Below are 17,818 nucleotides of genomic sequence, written 5' to 3'. Positions count from 1 at the left end.
AGAGAGAGAGAGAGAGAGAGAGAGAGAGAGAGACGACTCTGAGAGAGAATTTTTCAGGTTACTCGATTAATTTGCACCTTCGTTACATGGTGAAACGAGAACCGGAACGAGAATCGAACATTTCATTTCGTTAAAAGACCATTTTAAGATTTATCAGAGCTTGATGTTGATTTTTCTATTTTTTTTTTTTTTTCTTCTTTTTTTCCTTTCTCCCAAGTCGTGGATAGAGGATATTCTTTTTGAAACTCGTAACTTTGCGCACGATTCACTTTGTAAAAGTACCATTTTTCGACGATGTTGTTCTTCATGGAAACTTTTCAGCGTTATATATCAAAGGTTTTTAATTAGAGGGTAAAAAGAGATGAGCGAGGCTCTCTTAAACGTTGTTTGCGAGCTTAAGGAGGGAAATGTTAACCTTTAACCTTTCACCTACGCATTAACCTTTAATTTTCAAGAACGAGGCACTTGTTTTAACTAATGAGCAAATGCGAGGACATTCCGTAAATAAAAAAAAAGCAACTCAATTAAGAGTTATATATATTTTTAATCCTTGTAACGAACACTTGAATTGTTCGCTCGTTGATAAACAAATTTATATTTATAGTTTTTTTTCCATTTTTTTCATTTTGCTATTTTAAAAGTGTCTGAAAATAGAATAAAATATTTATTTTTTTGTCTTCTAAATCATAAATTTTAATATTAATCGTAATTTGTAATTACATACAATTTATAAATTTACAATTAAATTTTAATATTACTTATTTTTAAATTACTTTTTTATATCCATCATTTTAACAATTCCATTTTTTAAAAATTATTATTTTCTTAAAGATAGAAAGAGAAAAGAGAGGAACTCTTATAAATATAAATTAAGCATTGCTATTTATAATCCCGTTACCTACATCGTTACACGAGAAATAAATAATTAGCATACAAGACAAATCCATTAAAAATATAACACGAGATTCGTCAACATCCGTTTCGACGTATTTCAATCGCCCATTCCCCTGATGTTCTTTCTCCCTTCTGATAAAACTTTAACGAACCATCGAGCATCGTTCACCTCCCTTTCGAAAAGGGAGAAAAAGGGATTCTCGCGTGGATCACGGTAAGAAGTGGTCAGAGCATCGGACGACATCGTTTCCAGTAAATTTTCCAAGCAGTATCGAAGCGCTATTCTGTCCCATTGTTCCAAGCTTTATAGTCCATCACGATACACGAACGAATTCCCTTAAATTTTATCTCGGGACGAACTTCAAAGTTTAATTTGTAAAAGCTAATTCGTTCAACTTTAATGTATTTCCTTTCTGATTCGTGGATGTACACATACGAATCCTCTAGGAATCGATCGAGCCAACTATTCGCCATTAAATGAATGAAAAAAAGATAAAAAAAAAGAAAAGCGAATGGTTCTATTTGATAGAAGATATTAAAATTGAGACGGTGAATGAAGAAAGGAAATTCATTAGTTTCTTTTCTGATTTTTTGGATTTCGATTTATAATGATTAATAGTTTTTTAATTTATTTATTATTAGGTTAACTGAAGACGAGGAGATAAAAGATTCATCGAATCAAAATGAATACTAAAAAATCTTAATTATAATTCCTTAAGTTAAATATCATTAAAATCAATTCAAGATTGATTTATAAGCAATCATATTTTGATAATAATTATAAATTATGACTGTGAATTTCATGAAATTACACCAATATATAACAAAGAAGATAATGAAAAAATAAATCGATTATCAAAATTTAATTATTAAATTAAACGTTTATATTCTATTATTTGAGAAATTCTGGATATTCTTATATTCGAAATATCAATTAAAAAAACGTTACTAAACTATTAATTACTCCTTTTTTTTTTATATAAAATAGGTTTTCGGATTTGATAAGAATCAAAGATGGAAAGTGTATATCTTTATAATTTCTTTCGCTCTACTTTCTTTTCTATCGGATCCACGACGAAACGTTTTTAGCGGAGCGGAGGAAAAGGAAAATGGCACGAACAAAGACCGTATTGAAGACGTCGAAGCGGGAAAAGAAAGCTTCGTTGTTGAAAGAGAAACAAAAGAACGAAAGTTCCATGGTTCTCCTCCTCTCCTCCCCTCCCTCCCTTCTCTCCTCCCTCCTCCCTCCTAATGACGATGTATCCTTCAAGAGACAAAGCTGAAAGTATATTTCTAAAGTAAAATTGATCGCCTTTCATTTCAAGGCTAATGACGTTCCCTGAATAATCAACATAAATTCTGAAAGTGAAATCTCCTGTTCTTAAATAAAATAAGAGATAGAACAAAGAGAGTTCACGGTTTCCTTTTTGTCGTCGCGTTAAAGATTCTAATGGTTCCAATGTAGTTTACATACAGAGGACAGTTCCTTTCCTCTGAAGAGCGAAAAGATTTCGTTTAGAAAAATTACTCTTGCGGCGAGGATCTGATACGTACACGAAAAACGACTCAGCAATGAAAACACTCGGGGTTTTGTAACAGCCTCATTCTTCTTGAAGTACAAATTTGAAAATAGCTAAGAGACACGGGAAAATTTCTTGTATAATCTCAATTTGAGGCACTATTTTCGATCAACGATATTTCTATAAATAATGAAAATTAATATTCATCAAATAAACTAAATATTATATAATTTTGTCACAAATTCTTTCTTTTGTTATGTATTTATGAATGTGTCAGTTTATATATAGGATATAGGATAATTATGAAAAAGATTTTACTTGAAATAATGACATATATATTTAATTTATTTTTATTATTATACTTTTTTTATGCATTTCTATGAATACGTTGTTTTCTTACTTTAAAGTATGATTTTGACAATTATTTATTTTTGATTCTTATTATATGTATATCACAAATTATGATTAATGATATATTTTTATTAAATAAAGTTAATGCAAAGACAATATACATTTTGACAAAAGAAAGAATCTGCAATTTTTTTTATTTTTAAGTAATTTCTTTCTACTAAAATATATGTGGAAAAATTTATTGATGCTATTTCTTTATGTTATTTTTAGTTTTAAGCAAATCATTTCAATCAGAGAATGAGAAATATGTAATAATAAATTCACAAACTATTATTTTGTCTCTTATCTTTCTATAATGAAAATGAAAGAAAAAATTAATCAATCTTTATTAATCTAAAATTCCAAATGATCACGAAATGCTATTAATATTGCCTCGATTCATCCCCTACTTTCTAATGCAAATATTTAAAAAGATTATAAAATGAAACTAAATCAATCACTGAAATCAAAAAATTTCACAGAACACCTCCTCAGAGACAAACAAATCGAGCTAAGATCCTAAGATCCTTTAAACTTTCTGAAATCTCCAATAATCACCCATACTCACCCCCGTCGAATTTTCCTAAAGAAATTTTCCACCCGAGACTTCTCTCATTTCTCTCCCAATTATCAGGATCGAAGATTAAATTCGCGTCAATTATCAACTCTCCATTAATTCAATGATAGAGGAGGGAGCAACGATAGCGACGCTAGGTCTTCGCTATTCGAGGAAGACCGTTTTCCTCTGAATTTTCTTTCATTTCACGGGGTCAGAGCATCCTTAATGCGGGGTCGAACGAGGCAGAAGCCGGGGAACAAAGGGGGGTATCGACGATATCGAGGTGGGAAAGCAAGTCCTCTTTACAAGCGGAAGAAACGACCAACTTCTCCCCTGCTCGCTGCAACGACTCTTTCTGAATCCCACCCCCCTTCTATTCCATAGCCTCTCTTTTCTAAGTTCGCAAATCCCTTTTGGACGAAGAGACCCCACTGTCCTCCCCCCACGACGCCCTTCTCGATATACAATGTGTCCGGTTTATTTCGAACTGGAATCTTAAAGTGTCTCGAAAGATATAAATATTAATTAATTACCACAAAAAAGTGGCAAGTTAGAAGCTTTATTAAAAGATAATTTGAAATTCATGAAATTTATCGTATCGAAGATTAGAAACATGTGAATATTTTATTATACATATGAGAGTATAAGTTTTATGAACTTCAAATATCATTTAAAGTAAAGATTCTTCGATATGAATTAACATTTTTTATTTTAAAAGAAAATCTATGCATAAAAATAATTAATCATCATTTCTTCAATATCAAATTACTCTTTATCATTCACATTTCTCGAGATATTTAAGGGAATTACAATAAACCGGACACACTGTATATATGTATATATATAGAGAGTATATACACTATATATATATACTTTTCTCTCTTTATATATATATAATATATAGATATGGCGTGGCTCTCGAAGAAGAGCTCTTCGAAGAGAATACCTCTCGAGGTATAAGCGCTTCCTTTCGTTCTTCCTTATTTCAAGCGGTACTGTCGCCGTTCGAACACGGGGAAAAGGACTACGTGGATTTACTTCGATAACAGAGATACGCCGCGGAACTTACAATGGCGGGCCGCTCGCTTGGCAAAGGGTTGAGGAGGAAGGGTCGGCTGTGCTCGCTGGACCGAGAGTGGAAACGCAGCTATCCTCCCTGTTCGAGAATAAGAACCTCGAGAGATGTTACGCTTCTCTTTTTTTCTTCTTCTTCTTCTTCTTTCTTTTTAGTTTTCAATTAAACGATCCTGGGACATCTTCGTTTGAACAGGGAAAGAGGAGAGAATTGTCATTCGGATTCTGTCGTTGCTTGTGACTGGTTTTATCGTATTGATTATTTCATTTCTTTTTCTTTTTTTCTTTTTTTTTTGTTTTGATTGATTTGTATGGATTTGAATTTGGAAAAGTTTGAGTAAATTTGTTTTTTTGTTTCGATTTAATGTTAAAGTGATTAATTTTGTTATTAATAAAATTATTTTATCTTATCGATTGGTATTGATTGTTGAAAATGTTTAATTGAATTATATTACTAGATCTCTAATTAATAATCATGGAGATAGTCTGGACAAATGAATTTTAGTCAAATTATTTTTAATATTCAAAATGGAATATATAAAAATAGAATAATTTATATCTAACAGAAATTGTACGAAAAAAAATAATAATAATAAAGAAATTATTGAGTTTAATTGTCAAGTTGAAATTGTCTTATTAATTCGTCTTCTCTGCTTAAATAGCTAAAGTACAGAGATTAACGCAATAATAGAATATATTTTAGCTTAGAAAAACTTTATCCAGATTAAAAAAGAAAGAATTTCGAGATATATTTTAAATTAAAGGACAATAAAAAATAATATTACATTACAATAAGTAAATTATAATAATAGATTTAATTTAATATTATAACATTATTTTTTGACATTAGAATACGAATTAAAAAATTAATATAATTTTAAAATAATAAAAATTCCATAAAGAATTCATCCATCAAAAATATTACAAAGAAAATTATGCATTATTTTTTTAGTTTCAAAAAGATTCAATCAAACCTATCAATTTATTACAAATATTTATGATTCACTAACATAAACGAAACACTTCATACACAATCTATTTTCTTCAAAAATATCAACAATTTATGTTCGAAGAAATTAAAAATATATAATGAAAAACAAGTGTAATTAATTGGAGCTAGCTACTAAGTAAAGAAGATCCATCAGTGTTGATTTTTTATATTTCATTTTGTTCCCATTTAATAACTTCTGCATGATACGATAAATTCTATACAAATTCTATGTAACATATTATATAAGAAAAATCCATTTCACAAAATATATGAGAAACTGGTTAAGTGGCTCAAAACTTTTTCTTTTCCTCTCTATACAGTATCTAAAAATCGAACAACAAAGGCCTATTTGAAATGTTTCTATAATAAGAACTTGAAAAAATTTAGAATATGATCATGAAAAAAAAAAGAGAAAAAAAGAAAAAGAGGAAATTGTTCCTTGTGAATTATGCAAGAGAATTTTTGCTTTTCTTTTCTTTTTCTATTTTTTCTTTGAGTTTTTATAAAAAAATATATAGCCACTATCTTGAGATAAACTTAAAACAAATTAATTTTTATATTAATTTTCAAATTAATTATATCATCAAATAATTTATTTTTATATGTTTTTTTCTTAAATAAAAACTTTAATAAAAAGGAATTCTTTATTTTAGAAAATAAATATACAATTTATACGTAATTAGAATTAGAAAATTATAATTAGAATTTATATTCGAAAATTATTATCACTGGTATTTATATCTACATTGATATTGATACTATTATTGATATTCATGGAATATCTTTGCAGGATCATTTTTAGAAATCAAAATAATTTTTTTTATATTAATTTAAGTTTTCAAAAATGTTCGTATTTCACGAACATATTAACATATTGTAGAAATGAATATAATGCATACAAAATAATAATACAATAAAGTAGCAACTTTTTAATACATAGTAAAAGTCGAATATAAAAATAAAACAATTAATAATATACATTTAATAGCAATAATATCATCATCAATCCTACCTTAAATAAAAATTAATCAAAATATATTTATAAAAAATTATTTATCGATTTGAAAATTAGATTGAAAAATAAAAATATTTTTATCGTTTTCTCGTAAAAAATTTCCAATAGTTTTACAAACACGTTGCATGATTGAGGAACCTTCTTTATTACAAAAGATGAAAAAGGAAAAAATTGAAGGATTGGCGGAATAACAGAGAAATACCAGTGAAAAATGTAATTCGATGCTTATTAGTTCGTGCAAATAGAATTAAATTACGTTCCATCATGAAAGCATTACTTTTATTTCCTTATCAAACTTTTTTCGATGGAAAGCTCTAATTACATTTGTCTGAGGATATCAATTATCTTCTCTTTTCTTGATGCTAATAATTTATGCTTCGTAAAAGTACCAAAAATAATGAAGAGAAATATAGAGAAAATCGGATGTTTCTGACATCTTAACGAATTAATATTTTTTCATTTTATTATTTTTATTTTGGAGCTTTTTTTCAGTCAAGAAATAGAAAAAATATAACTAAAGTTTTATATTTACATAAAATTTTAAATATTGATTTTTTACTATTATTAATTATTTATTCACATCAAAGAACAATTTTAACCTTGCGTAATATCCTTTTTTTTATTAATTCTTTTAGGGCTACTGTATTAAAGAATTTAAAAATTAATAATAAAATTAATAATAAAAAAAACAGATTTACTGATATTTGTATTTTATTATCCAATTAATTGTTAAAATTGTTTCTTTAATTTTAATCAAAATTCGAATCGATATATTCAAAGATGAAAAAAGAATTCGTTCGTATTCAAATCTAATTGAAAACTTTTCGAGAAACAAATGATAACAAATGATTTCTTAAAAATATCAACAAAACTAAAGTTGTCAAAGATATATAAATTATGTAAGAATGGAAGCTTAAAAATATTATTGGAATAATTTGTCGAAATATTTAAATTATTGTATTTTTCATTTTATGCAACGAATTTAATTTTTATGAATGTAAAAAAAGAAAACCTAGTGAGAATTTTCGCGCGCGAAAACAACAAAAGAGTTTTTCTTTTTTGATCCTCGATTAATTAGTTGATTTTCTTTATGCAATAGGAGCCTCTTACGAAGCAAGCGCTCCAAGAAAATTCTTTGCTAAATACCTAAAAGGCAAGAGACTTCAAAGAAGTATTTCAATCACGACAATTGCAATATTACATTCATCCGGTTGAAATATTCTGTAAAAAGCAGACAGGACGTAATTTTTTTCCCCTTCGCTGAATCTAGGAGAATTTTCAGCTCGATGGGCACGAATTAAACTTCGCGTTGAACTCGCGGAACAAGAATCTCGAAGACCAATTATACTTAATTTTCATACGTAATAGAGTGCTCAAACGTGAAAAAAAAAAAAAAAAGAAGAAGAAGAAAAGAAGAATATTTGTTTTAGTAATAAACGATTCGTATTTTTTACATTTTAAATTGAATAAAATGTAAAGCAATGGTGAATTGTAAAAATTTTAATTTTAATATAAAATTAAAATTTTTAAATATTTTCTGCATAAATTTATAATGAATATTAAAATCTATTTAATTTTCTTGATAATTTTATTTTTTATTATAATTGAAGTTAGACTTTTTTGAAAAAAAATTGAAATGGTTAGTTAATTTTAAAGAAAGATATTATAAAAATTTAAGTAATATCTTTATAATTTTATAAAAAGTATTAAAAAATTTAAATTAAATTTTCAGAATTTCAATGCTATCAAGAGCTAATAAAAAATTCAAAATCAAATAAAATAACTTTAACAATCTCAATTAAAAATATTAAAAAATTGAAAATAATTTTTTAACGCATCATATTCACTGAAGACATTTAAAAATTCATTATAAAATTATTATCAGATGTATTTAAACAATGCAAAATAAATTATTATTATTTAATCTTTACTGCAAAATAGATTCTAGTATTAATAATTAAAAGCAAAGATCAAAATACTTTTATAAAATTTTTTTTATTTTTTTATTTTTCTAAAAAATAAGTATTTAAATTATATGATTTCTTAATTTAATAATCTATTTAACATGTTAATAACGTTATTTTATCTATTGATTATCTATAAATAAAAATTCAATTTATGCAAATTGTATTGGAACCACTTCAGAAAAAATAATATATGCAAGTCTAACTTTTTATAAGATTTTTAATAACATCTTACATACTAAAAATATAGGTCAAATTAAATTCTACTTTATTTTCTTGAATTCTATACAAAGTATCATTACAACACTTGAAAGTTATTTAAACAAATATCATTAATCAAAAATGTTTTAATCAATTACAACTTAGCTTCAGCCATTAGCAAGAAATATATTTTTATATATTTTTGAAATATAGCATGTACAAAAAAGAAAGTTGATATTTTGAATGCAATCACTATTGCATTTAAAAAGCAATTGTCTCATTCAATCAATAATTGTTTTAATCTTTATCAATTTATATTCTAAATTCTATATTATATTCTATCCCTGAACAGTTGTATTCTTAACGCGCATAAAAAGGTTATTGATATTTTGAACTCATTACACAACAATTTCCTTTTAACTCTTCGCTATCAAGTTTAGAAAGCAGTTTAACGACGTTGCTCCACTTGTGAACTGTACCGGCTAGGTTTAAATGTCGGCTTTATAGACCAAGAATACGATTCAGTAAATTATTGCGAATCTTACTTTTCGCCATTCGTGTTAAAATTTCGTGGCTCTATATATATATAATATGCTAGGAAAGTTTAAAAGGAGGGAGAGCGCAATTCTTTACGACTTTTTATGAACAGAGTTAGATACTTAAGCCCCTCGTCTTTTCGAGGTTCTATCCGAGGTTAAAAAGATTTCAATAAAAACGGGAAACAGGCTAAGGACTTTTTCTCTGATCGGATAAAGTCGTCCACATCGTTTACTCGAATCCTGGCATATGCTTTCTTAAAAACGAGTTTCCAAGTAAGGAAATTTTTATGGACGCAAGCCAAATGGAATGCTCGCACGGCAAAATGCTTGAAATCGAGTTTGTTCTTGTATAAGCGTTTAGCTTGTTAGAATTAAAAAAATCTTAATGCGAAAGATTTCTCAAAAGAAATTTTCAAGCGAAGAATGGAGTTGAAATAGAATATCTGAATGAGAAAATATTGCTTCGTTAATTTTTATTATTTTGTAAACAGAAAAGGGATATTTATGCATTTATGCAAATTTGAATATAGAAATAGAATATATAATATGTATTATGATATTTAAAGAATGAAATAAATATTTCTATGAATGAAATCAATTTTTATATTTTGCAATATGATTTTGCAAAATCTCTAATTTATTTGTGAAAGATTTCTTAAAAAATATTTTATTTTTCTGGTGATTTTTTCAAATATACAATTTATTAAAATTTATTCTATTTCTATTATTATAAAATATTTTTAAACGAGCTTAAAATATATTATAATAAAAAAATGTTCAAAAATATTATTTGTATTTAAATTAACCAAGTTACTATAAAAAATTAATAGCCATTCATTACAAAAATATAACAGATATACATTAATTACTTAGATATATATATTTATATAAGCTTGTAATAGAAATACTAATTAAAAAAATAAAAATATTTCTTTATTGAAAAATTATTATGCTTGTATAACATGATTATAAAATTATTTTGAAAATTATCTGCAATTTGAACTCACAATATTTTACTTAAGATAACTTTTATCTTTCCAAATAAAATTGTTCAAAATAATAAGAACCAAATTTTAATTAAATTGCAATTCAAAATCCAATATATATTAAATTCAATGAGTATTCCTCGATCAATCGAAGAATCTTGAATTACGAAAGAAGCTTGAAAAGGAACAATAGATGAGACGATGCATTTGAACTAAATAAGAACGACAAAAAGGGAAAGAAATTCTAGGGGACGAGAGATGAAACGAAAGTAATTCTTCAGGCTGTTCGTCAACTCGTATTGAGCAGGGTGTTGAGCGACCCTATCGAATGAAATACGTACATAAAACGAAGGTGACATGGTGGAAAGATCGAGGAAAAGAAAAATACAGTCTGCTCGAATCCAGTGCACGTAGCCCTGACAGAACCAAGCACAAAAGAAAATTGTGGCGATTTCGACGCGGATACAAAGATATTTCCAGTTATAAAGATTTCTCATTAAATTAGATTCTTAAAATATAAGCTCAATTACTAAGAACATTATTTAACATTATATTGTTAATGTAGATATAAATTAAAGTAAGAAAAATTCTCATAAAATTATGAAAATTATATTCTAAATATACAACATCACAGATGTAGTTTAATAGAAACGTTGAAATAATCATAATTAAATGAAATGAAAATGTTATTATAATAATATTATTTTATGAGTTATATTAATTTTTGATAAGTTTTAATTTTAATTATTTGTTTTTGTGAAATTATAAAGTTATTATAACTTCTGGAACAAAGCAATAAGAAACAAAATAAAGAAAATAATATTAATTATTCTAAAAAAGTGATTCAGTTAATGTTGTTCAGTAACATTGTTTTAAAAAAATGAGCGATCTTAAGAAATTTCCATGAAATTATCGAAGAATCTTGAGAAATGAAACGTCACGAAAGAAAAAGATATTGTTGGAGGGAATATCTATGGAGTTTAAAGAAACTCTTTAGAAAAATTTTATGAAACGATATTTCTTCCGCTTGTTGAATCGTTAAAGATACGATATACATTTCTACGTGAAAACAAAGAAAAGGAGAAAATATTTTAAAAAAACGAATAAAGAGAGAAAGAAAGAGGAAAGAGATATTGTAATGTTCTGTGAAAGAAATTGTAATTTCTGTGAAGGAAATCTTATAAAATAATAATTGATGATTGACGAAAAATAAATTTAATTACTAATCGAAATATGCATTAATATATTTATAGCTTATTGCATATATTTCTTTATGTTATATAAAAATCATATTTCTATCTATACTTTAACTTTTATTAAAGATAAACTTTCTTTTATTATATATTTTTGAACCTAATTGTATCATTGAATTCTTAAACCTAGAAAAATTGCTATATTCAAATTATTTGCAAACTACTTACTTATATAATTACTTATTCGAAAGAAATTTATATAAATTTTATCAATATCACCAATAAGCATTACGATAAAATCCAAGTATATGAAAATGAATGATATAAGAAAATAAGCATTCTGTCGGGATAATAAAAAGCTTTAGCATTCATGGTTAATTTAATAAATAAATAAGAAACTCAAATTATTTACAGATTATCTTAAAAGTTACTATAATTTAATAAGTAGCAACGTAAAGCAGTAATAAAGTAGTATCCGAAGGAATTTATAATAAGATCTCAATCCATCGGGCAAAGAAAATTAATAAATATCCTAAGCACGAGAAGCAACGGTTTCAATGCGGTATCAATAAGTTTCTGACAAAGCGTTCAATGAATCGCGAGTAATACCGCAAAGCCGAGTTGAACGTGACGGAGAGAGGGCTCGAGAGGGTGGCAGAAAGGAAAACTACTGTCCGAGTGGAAACGTGGCCAAGGTATGTGGCGAATCTCGAATAAGGAGAAAGGAAGAAGCATCGAGAAAGTGGAAGGAACGAAGAGAGGATTTGGAAAAGGAAATACAAGTCTAATCTTTTCCGACCGGCCAACAAGTCTGACCAAGACTGGCAACCATCGCTGCCACTATTGATTCTTCTTTATTCTCCTTTTCTCGTTCTTGAGAAGAATTGAATCTTCAATTCTTGCGATTCTTGTGAAGGTCTTTCTCTTTTCGCACTATCGTTACTTTTCTCTTCACCGTTCGTACAAATTTTACAAAGAATCGTCTCAAAATGTTTATTTAATTCGAGAAATAGTAACAAATGCGTTGAATTTGTCTTTTAAATTTTTTCTTTATCGATCTTATGATTCTATAGATATATAAAGAGTCATAAATTTGAAAGTTCTCTAAGTTTGAAGATTCAAAAAGTTAATAGTCAAAAGAATTTGAAATTCAAAGATTCGAAGACTTTAAGACTCAAAACATTTAATTATTTAAGAATTGAAAGAATTGAAGATTGAAAAATTTAAAGATACAAGGATAGATCACTCAGAAATATTATTATAAATTGGCAGAAAGAAAATTAAATCTAATATCAATCAAGAGAAAGACGAGTGTTTATTAATAAAAATTACTAGATAAAATTCAAAGTATTATTTTAATTTTTATTAAAATTTTTATTATATTATATTAATTTAAGAAATTGCGTCTGTTTCTAATAAATTTTGATTTATCAAATACATAAAACTTTTTATCACCAATCCAACTTAGCATTTATTTGGCAGCAATCGTGAGCCGCAACGTTTTCATAACAAAAGCATAAGCTCTTGAAATCCGACTTAGAGAATAACTCTCAAGCCATGGCTCACTCATATGGCAAGATGAATCGTGTATCAAAAACAATCCCCTTGTCGAGTGCACAAAGCAGTAAAACAACTATTCTATAATATTATGTAATATACAAATTTCAGGAAACCACGCTCTTAACCAGCATCTATTCCTTGAGAAGCTTTGGAAAACGTAAACGAAAAGCTTTCGATTTTTAAATGGAACCGTTTCACTCAAAGACACAAAAGAGAAAATCATGATTGAAAAGAAACAGAGAGCTTTTAAATGAAAGAAAAAAAATGTAGAATTATCATTTGCAGTATTTCATTTTTTTGAAATAACTGAGGCAAGAAACACGACATTAACGTTGATTAATTGACGCAGAAAAGAGGCGAATTGTGTTCATCTGTACTCACAAGTGGTCCTGCCGCTTGAACGCCTTGCCGCACATCGTGCACACGTATTTCCTCTCGTCACTGTGCGTCAGCTTGTGCTTCGTGAGCGCCGATGCGTTGTTGAACACCTTCCCGCAGACCTGCAGACAGAAATCGTGAAATGTGTCAACGTGTCTTTGTATTGATGTTCCATCTCTGGCAGTCAGCTTAATTGATTATTTATGATCTCGAGGTTATGGCTCAAGGTTAGGCGAATTTATGTCATATAGTAAAATGAACTGTTCGTATAACAAGAGAAATAAGTGGAAATAGAAATATTACTAAGCACGGAAAATTATTAAATCAAAGAAAGCAGATATTTTACGTACATATATATATGATGATTGATGTTGGATGATAGCTTGAGATTGAAAATATACCTCGAAGCAAAACGATTCACGATAAACACTTTATTATACGCAATAATATTTTATTATGCACGAGACAATGACATATTAGTTGCGCGTGACTTTTCGTTACTGCTCGCGCCATCCTGCGCCGAGAACACCCGAACAGACACGAAAGGATCCGAAGAGACTTCGGATTCGAACTATCTAACGCCCGCGATATTTGAAATATATAATAGTGATTGATTTAATTATTTCGAAAAATTTAAGTCTTTATCATAAAATTTCTTTAAGAGAAAATTTTGTTTGAAATAAAACCTAATCATATATTGTTTATTTTTTATTTTTTAAAGAAATATCAATATAGAATTATTCGATATTATATATTTTTATCGAAAAAATTGTAATTTCTTCAAGAATGAATATATTGAGATTTGAAAATGATAATTATATAAATTAATTTATATTTTCAATAACATTCACTACATATTTAAGTATAAAATATATTAAATAATATGGAAAAAATTTTTTTAAGTATCAGATTAATATAAATAAGGATCAAACGTATACAAATATATCAATATTCTTCAAAATATAATATTCATTGAGATTTTTTTATTCCAATGTGAAAAATTTAGCTATTTTTGATAAAATGATTTTTTAACTATTCAAAATCGTTGACAAATTGGCAAAATGTAATTTCAGCAAACCTATATTTGGCTATTAGCATTACGTGAAACACATTTTCAGAACCGTCTAACATTTGACACATGTTACTGCCAACCGTGCGAATGTGCTTGACGTAGACGGCACTGCTACATGCCCGCGTACACACATTTCCTAGTATCCATTAATGACTGCATTCCAAAAATACATCCAGCTTCCTGTGTTTTTTACGCTACAGAACAAATATGCACGGTGATGCTTCTATTATTTCTCCCTATTTCCACTAGCCACAGCTTTACTTGAATTTTTATAAAAATATTCGAATATGAAAAATGTAAAACAAATTTTAACAAAATTTAGGAAAAAATATATTTAAGACTTATGTTTTTAATATTATTAATATATTATTTAACTAATAGTTTGACAATTCAAATTTTATATCATAATTCATTGATAAAATAGAATATTTCCTTGAATTATAAAAGTATAATTTAATCCAAATATTATTTCCTATAAAATATAGACACAATTATCTATTCTTTCTTAAACTAATAAATTAGTTATTATAATATTATTTAAAAAAGAAAAATTTTAAAAAATTTATTCAAAAAATAATGTAATTATGCTATTAAAATATTAAAAAATGATATATATATATATTTAATAGATTAAAGTATCTTTGTTCTTAAAAAATTTAATTATTCTCCACTTAAGATATTAATGATACTAGAATGTTCTATAATCGAATCAATTAAATCTTAACGATTTAATTGATGAATCCAATCAAAACGTGAAAACTTGGTTCCAACGGAAATCAAGTAGCGATCGACGACGAACAAAGTGTAACGACTTCCAATCCGTGGCCTGTGCTTTCAATAATCGAGGCGCGTATCGCGCGAATGGTTCGCAATTCGCCGTCGCGTGTTTTGAACGGTTCATTACGAACACGTGAAACAGAACGAGGCTGGACACGATTTTCAATTACCACACGTAGCCATCGTAAAGCCAGGCCGGACGCGCTTTATGACAGACATTAGAACGACAATAAAGATATCATTGCCCCATTGTGAACGCCATGTTTCCACATTTTTGCTTACCGTGTTTCAGAGTGATCTGCTTTTTTCTGAGACATTAATATAAAAAATCTCTTTTTTTTTATTATTATTCATGATATTTTATTATATAATTTGTCAACGATAAGATTTGTTATTTATTTATTTACTTATTTTTTGATAAATTATTTTCAGATATATGATACTTAATAGATAATTAGATTATTGTATCTTCTATTATATTCTTTTTTTGTTTAAGTTGATTATATATATTTGATGAATAGAAATATTTAATGAATAGAAAAAAAGAACAAATAGGTTATTTTTTGATAGAATATCAATTACATTATTGCATGATTCCTATAGATATTCTCAGATAATAAAATGGATTTTATGATTGGAATTGAGCAAGGGTTGCTTTTTTTTTTATGAATCCATCAGTTATAGGGAAGAATAAGGTCAAATATATACATTATTTTTTGATGGATTCTTTAAATATCCTTATGCATTATATTTTGATAACTGGCAAAAAAAGAAATAATATTCTTTATTGCCTTATAAATATTATCTATAAATATTCTAAAATATTATAATTATCCTCAATTACTTTCCAATTTAAATCATAAATTTTCACTAATAAAGTATAAATAAATAATATTATTACATTTAAACAAGTTGGATTAAAGATTATTAAAAAAAGAAGACAAATTTGCACAAAAATATTAAAAAATAATTTTTTTTTCTTTGCATATCCATGTATCTAATGCATATCCATATTGCTAAAATATAAATCTTAATTATAATTTTCTAATATATATTTTTCAATTTTCTCTGTGATTTTTATTCTCATATTACTTCCATAATCTTAATCAAAACTTAGAGAATGTAAAACTATATATTTAAGATTTAAATTAATATTTAAGATTTAATCCTGCCAATACCTCTATCTAAAAATATAAATTTTTCTTTGAAAAGAACCAGATCCAAATACAAGACAATATCGTATCCTACAAAATTCCTAATTAACGTGAGATGTTGGCATGGTATTTCACGTGTTAACAACAAGCAGCTCGAAGACATGGTCGAGGGTGTCAGACATGGTATGCCTGTTAAGTATGTGGAATTGAGTTTATTACTCGGGCAGGGGCGTGTACTATTTCACCAACTATTTCAGGAAGCTAAAGACCGAGGGCCTGTGCGCGCATGGACGCTGTTTCATTTGAAAGTCCCATGGGACGCGCAAGAACACCCGGAATTGGCGTCGAATTTGCCTTCGTCGAATATCATGTGAAATTCCGTGGCTCAAATTTAGCGAGGAACGGACAACGTTTACTGAAATTCAGCTCATTCCTTTAGCTTATTGTTGTGATTAGATGATTCTTGGTTTATAAAGAATCGAAAAAGTATTGACGTATCTTTATCTTTATGAATTAAAATGATACATATATTATACATATATATATTATTCAGCATATATTCATATTTATAAAAATTATATAGTTTTTATATTCAAAAGTAATGAAAGGAATAATGAAAGAATCTGTATTATAAAAGACAGAAGATATAGATGTGAAGAAATACAAAATGAAAAACGAAAATGTTCATGAATGTACATCTAAATGAATATATGGAAAAATATTTATCTCAGTTTATATACTGGAATATGCGAAATATGAATCTAAAAAGAAATTTGTATTAAATTTGTATAAATAAGAGTAATGTGTGTAATTATGTCATAATTATAGCTATTTCTAAAAGAACAACTTCACTATTTGTATAACATTTCATTTTGTAAAGATATGTAACTATATTATAGTTAAAACTCATCAGTTTTATTCATTTTATTATATTTATAATTATTTCAACGTTATCAAATTATAAATTTAAAAAATAAATCTCTATATTATCTATATTAATCTATTTTTAATACATCAAAGATTATTTTAAGTAAATTTTTTTCTATATATAAATAAATATTACTATATTATATCATAATGTAAATAATAATCTTTTAAAACGTAATAAAAATATAGAGAAAGCTAGAAAACAGTTATATAATTCTTTTATTATAAAAATTTATCAATTTTAATATCAAATATAAAAACTATATAATATGAAATATTTATTCTTAACTAGCTTGAATTTCTTCTATAAATTAATTATAAATTAATTTGGATTAAATTCACTTTTCGTTTTCGCTTTTATCCCAAATACTAAAGTTTTCAAATTCACAATTTATTATTAAAATTGAATTTGAAGAACTTATCACATCTATCATTTTCTTCATTCAAACACCATTTCCAAATTACATTTCCATTCTCTTCACGATCACGAAATTTTATAAAATTACAGCGTGCAAACTCGACTTTCGGATCCGCCCATTTGCTCTCCCATTCCTCCAGAAATCTACACGCATCAAAAGCTCATCGTAGCGCATCGAAAATCCACCGACATCCACCGCCCGGTAT

At 26.9% G+C, this 17,818-nt stretch overlaps 1 protein-coding gene across 1 annotated transcript in view; it reads right to left on the bottom strand.

Moving 5' to 3' along the window:
- LOC102679869 overlaps positions 1-17,818 on the bottom strand; it is a 241,160-nt gene that overhangs the window by 140,303 nt on the left and 83,039 nt on the right. Inside the window, exon 3 of the mRNA XM_031511219.1 lies at positions 13,268-13,386. Within this exon, the coding sequence (XP_031367079.1) occupies positions 13,268-13,302 (35 nt within the window). The 5' untranslated portion in view covers positions 13,303-13,386. The remainder of the gene's footprint in view (positions 1-13,267; positions 13,387-17,818) is intronic.

This window comes from Apis dorsata, unplaced genomic scaffold (genome assembly GCF_000469605.1).
Source record: "Apis dorsata unplaced genomic scaffold, Apis dorsata 1.3 scaffold_295, whole genome shotgun sequence".
Taxonomy (NCBI): Eukaryota; Metazoa; Arthropoda; class Insecta; order Hymenoptera; family Apidae; genus Apis; species Apis dorsata.
The sequence above is the reverse complement of the archived record's forward strand: the minus strand, read 5'-3'. Positions and strand labels throughout refer to the sequence as shown.